Genomic DNA, 14,644 nt, shown 5'->3' with positions numbered 1-14,644 from the left:
CAGGGAGGACATGTCCCCCCCACTTTTCAAAATCCCATTTGTGTCCCCCCCACTTTTTTGATGTGTTTTTTTTTTTTTTTTACGCAAGCGGTCATCGTCACGGAGGAGCGTGTGTGTGTGTGGCACGAGCGCATCTTGTGAGAGAGAGATAAAAAGAGAGAGAGACAGAGAGAGAGAGACATAGGCCCTTTCTCATTTCTCTAACTCCCCTCCTCGACTCCCCTCCTCGACTCCTATCCTCAAGACTTAGTCCCGCCCACAGGAGATGCGAGCGGAGGAGTCGAGGAGGGGGATTTGATGAAATGAGAAAGGGCCATAGAGTTACAGGGTTGTTGTTAGCATTTGGTGCTAGCTCGGAGCTAACGGAGATTAGTAGCTGTTTCAACAATAAGGAGAGGGAGAGCTCTTTCCTGTCGGACTTTGAGAGACTGAGAGAGAGAGAGAGAGAAAGAGAGAGAGACTGAGAGAGTTGGGGGTTGTTGTTAGCATCTGGTGCTAGCTTGGAGCTAACGGAGATTAGAAGCTGTTTCAACAATGAGGTGCACCAGATTGATGCTTTCAACTTCAATTTAAAGAAAAAAATCTTCCCGGGGATGCATGCCCCCGGACCCCCCTATAGCATGTGAGGTCATCACAAATAAAACAGGTTCACATGGATAGGATACTAGATAAGTGTGCACACTCATTATATACACTACATACTTTTCTTGGATTTGTTAACACCATAGTCCCTCATATATTTGTAGAAAGGCAGGACATGGAATTAAATTGAGAAAAATGTTTCATTGCGGAGGACCGCCTGTTTTGTGTCCCCCCCCACTTCTCGAACCAAAGTTACACCCTTGGTGAAAGATATATAACATCCAGACATTGACTGTATCTGTTGATTGTTGATTGTGTATATATATATATATATATATATATATATATATATATATATATATACACATGTTTTTATTCATATTTGTATATATATATATTTGTATTTTGTATTCCTCTGGATTGTGGGTAACGGTATTTCGATCTCTCTGTGCACACAAACTGAAAGATTGACACCAAAGTTGATTTGACTTGTCATGGGATCAACAAAGGCTTCGTCCTCTGAGGCTAAGCAGGAAAGCAAATAGACTTCTTCCAAAAAAGAAATCTCCCAAAGTCCATTCCTGTGTTCTAAGGAAGTGAAATGTGTATCTGACGTTGTGCATGTGTCTGAGGTTTGTGTGCAGAAAGGAGTGTTTACCCAGGAGAAGAACAGGTTTCCCAAATGGCTGAATGAGACATGATGTTATCTGAGCCCGTTGCTCCAGGTGTACCTGAACATCAGACTAAACACACCTGTCTCTCTGCTTCTCATCTGTTTGCATATTCAAACACAAGGACTGTTTAGTTTATCTGTTCGTGTCCCCATGGAAAGCAAATCAAATAACATGAGTCAGGAAGTCATTAAAGCTGACCCTGTTGCACAGAACAGATGCTCTCTGGGTAAATGAAAGGTTACGGACATAATGCTGAATAAACAATGAAGGGTCATCCTCAACATGTATAATCTGTTATTAGGAATTACATTTAATGCCAGATATAGAAGAATAGGTTTTAACACAGGTATCAAAACGTGCCAGTATTAACACTATTGATATATTGTTAATAATACACAAATGATGGTGTGAACACTCTGGATCCTCTTATTAATAATGAGCTCATTGCCTCAGGTTTCTTCACTTTGTATTTTGTCTACTTCCTGTTTATCATTACACACAAAGTTAAGGCTGAATTTAAATCATTGCATTTTCTTAAATGTATTTGCAGGAATTCTTCTGGCCTCGTTCATCCTAGTTCAAATCTCATTTCCTCATGTTTTATTTCTTTAAAACCTTTTTATAAAAAACAGACGAATGAAGGGCTCTCTCTCATTAGTTAAATCTATTTATTTCCTTTAATTTATTTTATTCATTTGTTTTTTACCCCAGCGTCAATATAAAGTAGAAAGTGATTACGGTGGTCACCTTTCTTATTTTTAAAAATAATAGTAATTTAGAGTTATTTTGGTCCTTTTTTTAAGATGGCATTTAAATCCCTTCCATTCTTCTTTCATTTTTTTAATATATATTTTTTATCCCAGGGTTAATAAAAAGTAGAAAGCGGTTACGATGGTCATTTAACTTTTTAAATATGTATTTTAAAACGTATTCAAGACGATGGGTTTACTTGTGTTTCTGTAGAGTTTGAATTCAGTGCTTATTAGTTTAATCACTGTTTGCTGTGAAGAGGGCTTCATGCTTTCAAGTTCTGTGTAATAATTGTCCAAATCCCTGATGACGATTTGTCCCAAACGAAAACACTTCAGCTCGTAGGAAATATTGGTTATAACCACCAAGGACACACTCCAGATGTCAGTGTGTTGTTGGTCCAATGGGTGACACCTTAAACCAACATTTTTGATGCTCTTGTCGGTTTGTGTTGAATATATTCTAACATGTAGGTTAAACATCCCAGAACAGATATAAGTAGTCGTGTAAAAATGTGCAGTTTGAGGGACAGTGAGGTCGTCCTTCACCAGCCTGTGATGTGTTTGTCTTTGCGCACACTCGTTGTGTATCCCCACACACACTCTTTGTTCATCCCCACACACACTCTTTGTTCATCCCCACACACATTCTTTGTTCATCCCCACACACACTCTTTGTTCATCCCCACACACACTCTGTTACGTGTAGACGCAGGAGAGCCTGCAGCCGGACTCAGACTCAAAGTTGTTTGTGTTTCCCTCGCAGCCTCCGAACCAGAACTGAGCGCAGGCGTTAGCTTCGGGGTCGTAGTACCATCGAACGACGTACTGCCGACAGGACCCGGGGTCCAGAGGGAGAGAGCAGCCCTCTGCGAGACAGGACACATGCAATACGTGTTATTACATTAAATCCTATCACGCTGTTTCTAGGCATTTATTTTGGGGTCTCAGAAATATAGAAATATATTTAAAAAATAGTCCATCTATTGGTCATCTTTTTCTTTTTACGTATTTTCTTCGTCTGTGTTACTCTCTGTCAAAGCGTCTTTGAGTTTCTAGAAAAGCTTATTGTTATTATTGTTGTTATTATTGTGTGTGTACCTGTCAGTGATGAGTCTGTCAGCGGAGGACCAGGAGGGCTGATGGGAGTCCTCGTGCTCTCAGGAGGTCTCAGCCAATCGGTCGGGGTCTGAGGACCGACCACTGATCCCAGAACCTTCACCAGCTTGGTATCAATGGGCATCCCATCAGGTCCTGTGTCCTGGGGCTGGGGAGGGGAGGTCTGGGGAGGGGAGGTCACTGGGAGCTCAAACTGGGGAGGGGAGGGGCTCAGATTAGACACTCTTACATCTCGTCTACAGGCAAGTTTATTTATACAGCACTTTTCAACACAAGGTAATTCAAAGTGCTTTACAAACATTGAAGACATTACGATCATAAAACACATTTTAAACATTAAAAAGCAAAGATAATGAAACATGAGTAACAGGTACATGAATAAAAGTTACAGACAGTGTGAGATGAGAAGAGTTCAATTAAAAGCAGCGGCAAACAGAAAGTCTTCAGCCTGGATTTAAAAGTAGTCAGAGTTGCAGCGGACCGGCAGGTTTCTGGTAGTTTGTTCCAGATATTTGGAAATATCCCGAACCACATTCTCTCATTCCTCGAGCCCTAGTCTTCCTGTGAAATTAGAGTTCTTTAGACACTTTCCTAACCTTGTCATATTCCTTTCACCCTTCATCCATTCCCCCAGACAACACATGTCCCTGTTTTACTACCTGAACTCATCTTTGACCTTTAAACCACTTCTCTTTTCAATTCCCAGAATAACGATATTTAAACCTGTTAACCCTGTGATTAAATAGACAGTGAAATAAGCAGCTTTACTTGAATGTGTTCCTTAGCGGGGAACTCGTTGTGGCGTCGCTCTTCTGGAGCCTTCGGTTGGATTTCCATTGGTGGAAACAAAGAGTTTGGTAGAAACGCCATCGCGTCGTTTTGATCACAAATCTGACTCAGCAGTTTGCTTTCCAGAGCTGTGGCAAAGAAACATCGTTAGAAAATAAAACCATTACAGCTAGGAATGCATGACAGGAAGGTGGGCAGATGAAGACACCAAAGTAAATCATTATTCTGTTATTCTCAGGATTTTGACCATTTTCTGAATGTTTACTTTTTCCACAGGGTCAGGGAAACGGTTGCACATTTTTCAGAATATTTTTCGAAATGTTTTACATTTTCCCCGAATTTTTTACATTTTTCCCCAATCATTTCTAAATGTTTCCCGAAAGATACAAAATTAAATCAAAAAAATTAAAATAAAAAATCAGAAAAATTCCAAAAGAAAAATCAGAAAAATTCCAATATTTTTTCAGAAAAACTCAAAAAAAATTCCAGAAAAAATAAATCAGACAAATTCTAAATTTTTTCAGGAAATTTCCCCCAAAAAATCTTGGGTTTTAACTTCAAGCAGAATTTGTATTTTATTAAGCAGAACTTTTATTTTTGGAAATGTTACTTATTTTGCATAATTTTTTTTTTTTTTTCATATTTTTCCGATATTTGTATTTGAATAAGATTCATAATTCTGAGGATTGTCGTTTATTAGAGATGTTGGCCATGACATAGAGCACTTACTGTTAAGCGTCCTGAAATCATCTATCAGGTAAACGTGTTCTGCTTTGGGATCCGAGGCGATCGCATCCATCTGAGCCTGGAATTCTTCTCTCAGCGGGTCCGTATTGTTCCCGACTCCTATCACAAACATCTCGATGCCTTGCTCATGAGCCACTGCTGCTGTTTCTTCAAACTGCATGAGGTCTCGGGGGTCTGCCTGTCCGTCCGTCAGCACCACGGCTACCTTCCTGACGCCCGGCCTGGACACCTGGAACAGCTGATTGGCTCGATGGATGGCACTACCTGTGAACGTGCCTTCGCCCAGGTACGGCATATTTCTGACGGCCGCCTTGATCTCATCCTGGCTGGCGATTTGCTGCAAGCTGACCACCACCATCTCAACGTGGCTGAACAGAACCACACCGATCCGACCCGCCTCCTGGCTCACCTTCAGAGCGTAAACACATCCTTTACTCAAGTAGAAGTACAGATACTCATGTTTAAAAATACTCTGGTAAAAGTAGAAGTACTGACTAAACTTCTTTACTCAAGTCAAAGTAAAGAAGTATGGGCTTCGAAATGTACTTTAGTACAGTAACAAAGTATTTGTACTCCATTACTTCCCATCTCTACTCACCGTCACTCGATCAATAAGAGCGATCACAAAGTCCTTCACCAACTCAAAGTTCTCTGGACCGACGCTCTCTGAGCTGTCGATCACAAACACCAGCTCCAAAGGGCTCTGTCTGCACTTCAGACCACATCCTGGGCAAAAGATACCAGAGATCATTTTATTATGTTAAAGGAAATCTGCTGGGGTGCATACCAACACAAATCAATGCACAACTCCCATCGTAACTCTCCTTCTGAAATAGACTCAACAAACACAGCGGAGCCCCTCGTCTATAATTAAATAGAGTCAAATAAATAACATTACTTGAGAGCACCTTTAACATGTTAAAGAACACCTGCTGGGGTGCATACCAACACATTGCAACAAAAAGGTTTTCAACAAGTACTACACTATCTTTCTAATGATAAACTATAATATTACATTTATATCACGAGATGTTTCATGAGATTATTGAACACGAGCTCCAGAAAAAGCAACACAGAAACAGGTTTAAAATGTGTGATTTACCACAGATCTCCCTGATGATCAGGATGACCTCTTCTCTCTGTGGAAAGAACAAAGACACACAATAAGGTCTCACATGTTGTTGTGTTAAGATTTAAAGATCAGTGTATTTTCTCCCAGTCATTTGACTCACGGTCAGACCTGGTTCTCCGCTTGCTCCTGGTTCCCCCTGAAAGAATAAAACCAGATTACGACCAATATCTGAGTGTTTGGCTAATCTCTACAGAGAGAACATAGTGATGCTATATAAGGGAATCTCTTGGGTCCATTTGCCGCTAACTGGCATCTTCTGACATTCTTTACTCACTAACTATTTAACTATAAGACTGATCAACTCTAAGCCAGTGTCTACCGGAGGCCAGGGTTAGCATTCTACGAGCTAACAGCGCTAACAGAGACGTTCAGGCACATTTCTTAAATCAAGTGTCTCAGAGTTGTTCATAGACGTCCGACTCCAAATCTGAAGTTTTTAAATTTGGTGCAGTGGTTAGAGCGTTGGTCATCAGATCAAGGGGCGTTGGTGAACTCCAGTTCGAAACCCGCCTCGGCGGCCACTGCGTCAGGCCCTAGTGTCCTTGGGCAAGACCCTTTACCCGCATTTGCTCCTGTGGGTACTGTCCACAGTAATGACCCTTACATGTCTAATATGTGTAATGTGTAATTGTAAAGTGTTTTGAGCACCTGTAAAAGCTCTCTAATAAAAAAAATGTAATGCATTATTATTATTATTATTATTATTATTATTATTATTATTATTATTATTATTATTATTATTATTATTATTATTATTATTATTATTATTATTATTATTATTAAATATTGCAGCATTTCAGGAACAGGACAGATCTTCTTTGAACCCGTTGATCTTAATGACGATAGATTGGAGCCTGAATCTGATCTCTTTTCTCAACATTAGAATTGAAACCAACAATGCTATCAAACACTTCTTTTATAATTCATATTTCACATGAAATAAAGAGGCAGTAGCAACAAAGAGAAAAGGAAGCTTCGCTCCCTAAACGTATTCCAGCTGAAAAACGAAAGCCTTCAAAGACAGCGTTAATCATGTCAGACCCTTTAAGCCCTTCTCTGTTTCATAATCAATGAAGGATGTCTAGTGTTACCGTGAGTCCGCTGGCTCCTGGCTCTCCCAGGTCTCCTCTGTCTCCTTTCCTTCCCAGGTCTCCAGGAACGCCTCTGTTACCCTGTGGAGAAAGCGCTCTTTACTACAGAACATTTGGTAATAACTGTATTTGTTTTATCCTACCTTTATTTAACCAGGAGAGGTCTCATTGAGAATAAGAGAGTCTCTTTCCACAGAGGGGACACATGTTGATGTAGAAGAGACATGAAGAAGAGGGGACACATGTTGATGTAGAAGAGACTTGAAGAAGAGGGGACACATGTTGATGTAGAAGAGACATGAAGAAGAGTGGACACATGTTGATGTAGAAGAGACATGGAGAAGAGGGGATACATGTTGATGTAGAAGAAACATGAAGAAGAGGGGACACATGTTGATGTAGAAGAGACATGAAGAAGAGTGGACACATGTTGATGTAGAAGAGACATGAAGGAGAGGGGATACATGTTGATGTAGAAGAGACATGAAGAAGAGGGGACACATGTTGACGTAGAAGAGACATGAAGAAGAGGGGACACATGTTGATGTAGAAGAGACATGAAGAAGAGGGGACACATGTTGATGTAGAAGAGACATGGAGAAGAGGGGACACATGTTGATGTAGAAGAGACATGAAGAAGAGGGGACACATGTTGATGTAGAAGAGACATGAAGAAGAGGGGACACATGTTGATGTAGAAGAGACATGGAGAAGAGGGGACACATGTTGATGTAGAAGAGACATGAAGAAGAGGGGACACATGCTGATGTAGAAGAGACATGAAGAAGAGGGGACACATGTTGATGTTGAAGAGACATGAAGAAGAGGGGACACATGTTGATGTAGAAGAGACATGAAGAAGAGGGGACACATGCTGATGTAGAAGAGACATGAAGAAGAGGGGACACATGTTGATGTTGAAGAGACATGAAGAAGAGGGGACACATGCTGATGTAGAAGAGACATGGAGAAGAGGGGACACATGTTGATGTAGAAGAGACATGAAGAAGAGGGGACACATGTTGATGTAGAAGAGACATGGAGAAGAGGGGACACATGTTGATGTAGAAGAGACATGGAGAAGAGGGGACACATGTTGATGTAGAAGAGACATGAAGAAGAGGGGACACATGGTGATGAAGAAGAGACATGAAGAAGAGGGGACACATGTTGATGTAGAAGAGACATGAAGAAGAGGGGACACATGTTGATGTAGAAGAGACATGAAGAAGAGGGGACACATGCTGATGTAGAAGAGACATGAAGAAGAGGGGACACATGTTGATGTAGAAGAGACATGAAGAAGAGGGGACACATGTTGATGTTGAAGAGACATGAAGAAGAGGGGACACATGCTGATGTAGAAGAGACATGAAGAAGAGGGGACACATGTTGATGTAGAAGAGACATGGAGAAGAGGGGACACATGGTGATGTTGAAGAGACATGAAGAAGAGGGGACACATGCTGATGTAGAAGAGACATGAAGAAGAGGGGACACATGTTGATGTAGAAGAGACATGAAGAAGAGGGGACACATGTTGATGTAGAAGAGACATGAAGAAGAGGGGACACATGTTGATGTAGAAGAGACATGAAGAAGAGGGGACACATGTTGATGTAGAAGAGACATGGAGAAGAGGGGACACATGCTGATGTAGAAGAGACATGAAGAAGAGGGGACACATGTTGATGTAGAAGAGACATGAAGAAGAGGGGACACATGTTGATGTAGAAGAGACATGAAGAAGAGGGGACACATGTTGATGTAGAAGAGACATGAAGAAGAGGGGACACATGTTGATGTTGAAGAGACATGAAGAAGAGGGGACACATGCTGATGTAGAAGAGACATGAAGAAGAGGGGACACATGGTGATGAAGAAGAGACATGAAGAAGAGGGGACACATGTTGATGTAGAAGAGACATGGAGAAGAGGATTCTACATAACAGGAGACCTGTAAAGAAAGCAGCTCTCTGAGTCTCTGAGTCTCAGCTCTCTGAGTCTCTGCTCTCTGAGTCTCAGCTCTCTGAGTCTCTGCTCTCTGAGTCTCTGAGTCTCTGAGTCTCAGCTCTCTGAGTCTCTGCTCTCTGAGTCTCTGCTCTCTGAGTCTCTGAGTCTCTGCTCTCTGAGTCTCTGCTCTCTGAGTCTCAGCTCTCTGAGTCTCTGCTCTCTGAGTCTCTGCTCTCTGAGTCTCTGCTCTCTGAGTCTCTGAGTCTCTGCTCTCTGAGTCTCTGAGTCTCAGCTCTCTGAGTCTCTGCTCTCTGAGTCTCTGAGTCTCAGCTCTCTGAGTCTCAGCTCTCTGAGTCTCTGCTCTCTGAGTCTCTGAGTCTCTGCTCTCTGAGTCTCAGCTCTCTGAGTCTCAGCTCTCTGAGTCTCTGAGTCTCTGCTCTCTGAGTCTCTGAGTCTCTGCTCTCTGAGTCTCAGCTCTCTGAGTCTCTGAGTCTCAGCTCTCTGAGTCTCTGCTCTCTGAGTCTCTGCAATCTGAGTCTCTGCTCTCTGAGTCTCAACTCTCTGAGTCTCTGAGTCTCTGCTCTCTGAGTCTCTGAGTCTCAGCTCTCTGAGTCTCAGCTCTCTGAGTCTCTGCTCTCTGAGTCTCAGCTCTCTGAGTCTCTGAGTCTCAGCTCTCTGAGTCTCTGCTCTCTGAGTCTCTGAGTCTCTGCTCTCTGAGTCTCAGCTCTCTGAGTCTCAGCTCTCTGAGTCTCTGCTCTCTGAGTCTCAGCTCTCTGAGTCTCTGCTCTCTGAGTCTCAGCTCTCTGAGTCTCTGAGTCTCAGCTCTCTGAGTCTCTGCTCTCTGAGTCTCTGAGTCTCTGCTCTCTGAGTCTCAGCTCTCTGAGTCTCTGCTCTCTGAGTCTCAGCTCTCTGAGTCTCTGAGTTTCTGCTCTCTGAGTCTCAGCTCTCTGAGTCTCTGAGTCTCTGCTCTCTGAGTCTCTGAGTGTCTGCTCTCTGAGTCTCAGCTCTCTGAGTCTCTGCTCTCTAAGTCTCTGAGTCTCCGCTCTCTGAGTCTCTGCTCTCTGAGTCTCAGCTCTCTGAGTCTCTGCTCTCTGAGTTTCAGCTCTCTTAGTCTCAGCTCTCTTTGCAGCATGCTTCAAAGCCTCAGGAGCAGAGAGACTAAACCTCTTCTCCAGTTCAGTTCCAGAGGCAAAGTGTAGTTCTGTGTAAATGTGAGTACCTTCTCCCCTGGTGCTCCATCCCCTGGAAGCCCCCGAGGACCCACCGGCCCTTTGAAGCCAGGCTCTCCCTACGAACAAGAAAAGGTCATTTGGTAAACAACACGAGCATCATCGGCATGCGGGGACATCCTGAAGTCCTGTCCATGGAGAGGACACTACGGCGTGGTTTGAGGCAACAGCAAATGCTAACGACATAAAAGGAGACAGTGGTCTATTGTAGTACATTTATCATTAAGTCTCCTTTAAGTGTGCTTCCTTCTCTGGGTTGATGTTCCTGCAGTTTGAATGAACATCTAGCTAATCGTCTTCACTTCCTTAGAACAGACAGAAGGCTCTTCGACCATTGTTAGGACTGATATTAGGTTTGTAATGACCAAGTATGCAAGTTTCCACCGTCTGGCCAACGCTTTAATGTAAAAGGCTGAGACCTTCCCTTCCCTTGCTCTTGAGCAGGGACGGGCAAATAGCAGCCCGGGGGCCGCATGCGGGAGGGAGGGGGAGCGGTGCGGGTTGACAGGTGTCTGTGTGGACACTCCCCTTATGGTGCGTCAGCAGAGACAGGCTACAAGTGTCTTAGGTTCCAGTTAGACAACTAACGTCTGGGGTAGTGTTCATGACTTCATGTGTATGTCATCTTAATGGTTCATCTCAATGCACACACATGATCCGTGCTTTCCAATAGTTTAAAATAGTTTTATTCCACTGTTAAATAACCTGTTCAATACAAACGTGCCACTTGTAAACATTAAATAACAATTCTGTGAACTGATATTTGTTCAGTGAGGTTATTAGAGGATGTTCCCTGAAAGATTGTAAAATGTCAAATGAAGATGTCAGACTTAGTACATGTGTTAATAATTACATACAATACATGGAATGTGTGTGTGTGTGTGTGTGTGTGTGTGTGTGTGTGTGTGTGTGTGTGTGTGCGTGCGTGCGTGCGTGCGTGCGTGCGTGCGTGCGTGCGTGCGTGCGTGCGTGTGTGTGTGTGTTCAAAGTTAATCTGCGGCCCCTGGTGGCCAGTACATACATGATGTGGCCCCCCACCACCATCCCTGACCTTGAGTGTTTAAAGTGTCTGTATTTTCTGTTGGTCAGATCTAGTAATAATTAGCTCGTGCTAGATTCTGTCCTTTCCGCTGAAATAGATGAACTCTGTGAAACGCTTTGACTGTTTTGACTTTATTAAATAACAAAACTTGTTTAACTTCTATTATTTGTTGAACAGGATGTTTCTGTGTGGAATTTCCTCCACGTGGTCGTCCATAACATTTGAATGTAACGGATCAGAGAGTATTATTATGACTGATTACTGTATGATGTTGGTCATCAAGGATGTGTATGGAACCAATGCTTGGCGACCAACATAATGATTACTTGTCAAGGGTTTTGAGCAGGATGTTTTGTGGTTGTGGCTCCGCAGATTAAATGGTCTTCCACCAATCACAGGGTCGACATGTTTAACGAACCGTCCACACACAGGCATGAAAAAAATCTTGAAAAATCTTGATGCTGGGCGTGTCTGAAGCTTGGCCCAAGGCGACCAACAACCAATCAGGAATCTCCCAGGAATCTCCCGCCCGCCCCCGGCATACAAAGCAAAAAAAAGGCTATGTTATGCTACATTACGAGCATTCAATGTTCAAACGAAGTAAACTGGATATAAACTCCCCAAACAGGTGAAAACCTACCAGTTTCACCAACTGTCTCTGCCCCCTCCCTCCATGCCTGGTTCCTCCGGTTTAGGTCCCGGTAGGCGAACAGAGAGCAGTCGTAAAGGACCGGGACATTTCCTACAGCGATGATTAATTTATCCTCCATTTTATGATATATGGAAAAGACCTGCGGTATCTGCATACACGCGGTTTGATTGGCTAGTGCTTGTACTGGCGGGATTTGCATAAACAGGATTTGATTGGCTGATGCCAGCTTCGAAAGCATCGGGAGCATCAAAAGTTGAACATTGCTCAACTTTTGATGCTCACGATGCTTGCAAAGCCATGCTCCGCTCCCCACAATGCAGTTCGGCGAAGATTACAAATCTTCTACGTCACTTTGAAAGATTTTTTTCATGCCTGTGTGGACGGGCCGTAACTATCCATGGGCAAACACCTACATTTGAGGGAGGCTGTGGCGCAGTGTGGCGCAGTGTGGCGCAGTGTGGCGCAGTGAACTAGTGCGTTGCTGCAGTCAGCATGTCGTTGTGTCCCTGAGACACTTCACCCCAAAGTGCTCCTGTGGGGATTGTCCACAGTATTGAGTATGTAAGTCTCTTTGGATAAAAGTGTCTAACAAGTGACATGTGATGTAATGAGTGTGAAGGATTATCCCTCCTGACGACCAGGCGGCCCCTCAATGGGCTCTGCCGTTATGAGGACGTTTTGGTGAACTCTGGACTCGTGTAAAAGCAGTTTTTAGAACTCAAACAGTCTCAAAATGTTCTGCATCACATGCATGTCCTACCTTTGGCCCCTGGATGCCCTCTCCTGGAGGCCCCATCAGGCCTGAAGGACCACTCTGCCCCGTAGAGCCCTGAGGATGCAACACATCACGGTACTTTAAAAACACAAGGCTTCATAAACTCATGATGAAATAGAGAGGTTTTGAAACACACACTGACCTTGGGTCCGTAAAGTCCAATCCCAGGAGGGCCTGATGGTCCTGGTACCCCCGACAAACCTCTGTCGCCCTGAAGAACAGACACAGATACACCAATATCATCTATTATACAAGTCTCTGTTTAGTCTACCTGTTTATCTTCTTGTACACATTTGAGTTTGTTCTATCAACAGTCTTTGGTAGAATCGATCCACATGACGTGCTCTACATTCTGCAGCATGTCCACATTTATGAAGAGGTGTCATGTTTGAAGAATCAAAATACCTTTATTCGTATTGAAACACTATTCGATAAAGGGCATGCACATATTATTAAAAACACAAGACTATGTTGAAGCAGTCTCTAATCGGTGAATCATCTTCAGGTTTACGTTACGCTTTGTCTTTGGTAGAAATGATTTGAAATTGCTTGCAACAAAACTCATTTTTTAACTATGGTATGTTGTATGGAACTACATTTCCCATGAGCCTTAGCGAATCCTCCGTCCTATTTAAACTTTATTTTGTTTTTAGTTTTTTGCATAAAGCCAAGAACCTTAAACTCAGGTCCAAAGCTTTAATCTGTTCATAATATAAATATATATTTTAAATGTTCTCACTACGGTAACGGTGAATGGCACTACATTTCCCATGAGCTCTTGCACCCGTCCCCTCACTTCATGCATTGTGTTGCCTCACCTTAGCTCCAGGTAGTCCTTTCCCTTCTGGTCCCATCTCTCCTGGAAGTCCCGGTAATCCAGGCCGACCCTAACGATCACAGAAAACATGTTCACTTTCAAACTTCTGCTTTAAATATGAGGATAATTAAAGTGTAATGAGTGTTTCCTCTCACCTGAGGTCCTGGGGAACTTTCTCCCTTCATCCCTGGAGGTCCAACGGGTCCATTGTTCCCTTTGTGGCCCTGCAGGAGGACAGGAAGTGAGACATTGCTGATGTGTCTGCATATTAGCAAACATCAAATTGACCTACAGGTGCACATATTCAGATGTATAGAGTTCATTTAAAATCTCCAATTCAAAAAACGTGTAATTCAAAACATTATGATCTCATTTCAATTAATCAAAAGGACAAATGTCTTACTTGTATTTATTAGTTAAACATTTAAACGTATTCTCCTTAATGTAACTTTCTCCATACAGTTTGTCCTCTGTTGTTAAAACTTGATATTTGCTTTGAGAAAAATAATCAAAAAATATGTGACCGGATCAGTTTGTATAACTCTGCTGCTCCATGCATTTCATACATGAAGCATATATATATATATATATATATATATATATATATATATATATATATATATATATATTTATATGAATCAATATAGTGATTATATTCTGTGTTTACGTTACCTTCGGCCCAATGATCCCCAGACCGTGTTCTCCCACAGCTCCTGAAGGTCCCACAGGCCCCAGATCCCCCTGTTAGAGAACCATTAACTCTCATTAAAACTGCTGTTAGATATTTATACTCTCAGAGGAGGGAGAAGTACTCACATCCTGTACTTGAGTTAAGGTAGAAGTACTCAGATCTTGTACTTGAGTAAAAGTAGAAGTACACAGATCTTGTACTTGAGTTAAGGTAGAAGTACTCAGATCTTGTACTTGAGTAAAAGTAGAAGTACTCAGATCTTGTACTTGAGTAAAAGTAGAAGTACTCAGATATTGTACTTGAGTAAAAGTAGAAGTACTCAGGTCTTGTACTTGAGTAAAAGTAGAAGTACTCAGATCTTGTACTTGAGTAAAAGTAGAAGTACTCAGATCTTGTACTTGAGTAAAAGTAGAAGTACTCAGGTCTTGTACTTGAGTAAAAGTAGAAGTACTCAGATCTTGTACTTGAGTAAAAGTAGAAGTACTCAGATCTTGTACTTGAGTAAAAGTAGAAGTACTCAGGTCTTGTACTTGAGTAAAAGTAGAAGTACTCAGATCTTGTACTTGAGTAAAAGTAGAAGTACTCAGATCTTGTACTTGAGT

At 42.4% G+C, this 14,644-nt stretch overlaps 2 protein-coding genes across 4 annotated transcripts in view; one reads left to right on the top strand and one right to left on the bottom strand.

Annotated features, from left to right (window-relative positions):
* LOC307022902 (class I histocompatibility antigen, F10 alpha chain-like) overlaps positions 1–14,644 on the top strand; it is a 455,191-nt gene that overhangs the window by 78,949 nt on the left and 361,598 nt on the right. The gene's annotated exons all lie outside the window — the stretch shown is intronic.
* The window catches only part of col28a1a (collagen, type XXVIII, alpha 1a), a 36,316-nt gene continuing 22,622 nt past the window's right edge, over positions 951–14,644 (bottom strand). For both annotated transcript variants that reach the window (XM_079656399.1, XM_079656398.1), the window contains 14 exons: positions 14,024–14,092; positions 13,507–13,575; positions 13,353–13,421; positions 12,677–12,745; positions 12,520–12,588; positions 10,056–10,124; positions 6,884–6,964; positions 5,893–5,928; positions 5,763–5,799; positions 5,259–5,386; positions 4,643–5,069; positions 3,893–4,041; positions 3,107–3,317; positions 951–2,874 (listed from right to left, as the gene is read on the bottom strand). In XM_079656399.1, coding sequence (XP_079512525.1) covers positions 2,705–2,874; positions 3,107–3,317; positions 3,893–4,041; positions 4,643–5,069; positions 5,259–5,386; positions 5,763–5,799; positions 5,893–5,928; positions 6,884–6,964; positions 10,056–10,124; positions 12,520–12,588; positions 12,677–12,745; positions 13,353–13,421; positions 13,507–13,575; positions 14,024–14,092 — 1,653 coding nt within the window. In that variant the 3' untranslated portion in view covers positions 951–2,704. The remainder of the gene's footprint in view (positions 2,875–3,106; positions 3,318–3,892; positions 4,042–4,642; positions 5,070–5,258; positions 5,387–5,762; positions 5,800–5,892; positions 5,929–6,883; positions 6,965–10,055; positions 10,125–12,519; positions 12,589–12,676; positions 12,746–13,352; positions 13,422–13,506; positions 13,576–14,023; positions 14,093–14,644) is intronic.

This window comes from Notothenia rossii (assembly GCF_949606895.1).
Source record: "Notothenia rossii genome assembly, chromosome: 10".
Classification (NCBI taxonomy): domain Eukaryota; kingdom Metazoa; phylum Chordata; class Actinopteri; order Perciformes; family Nototheniidae; genus Notothenia; species Notothenia rossii.
The sequence above is the reverse complement of the archived record's forward strand: the minus strand, read 5'-3'. Positions and strand labels throughout refer to the sequence as shown.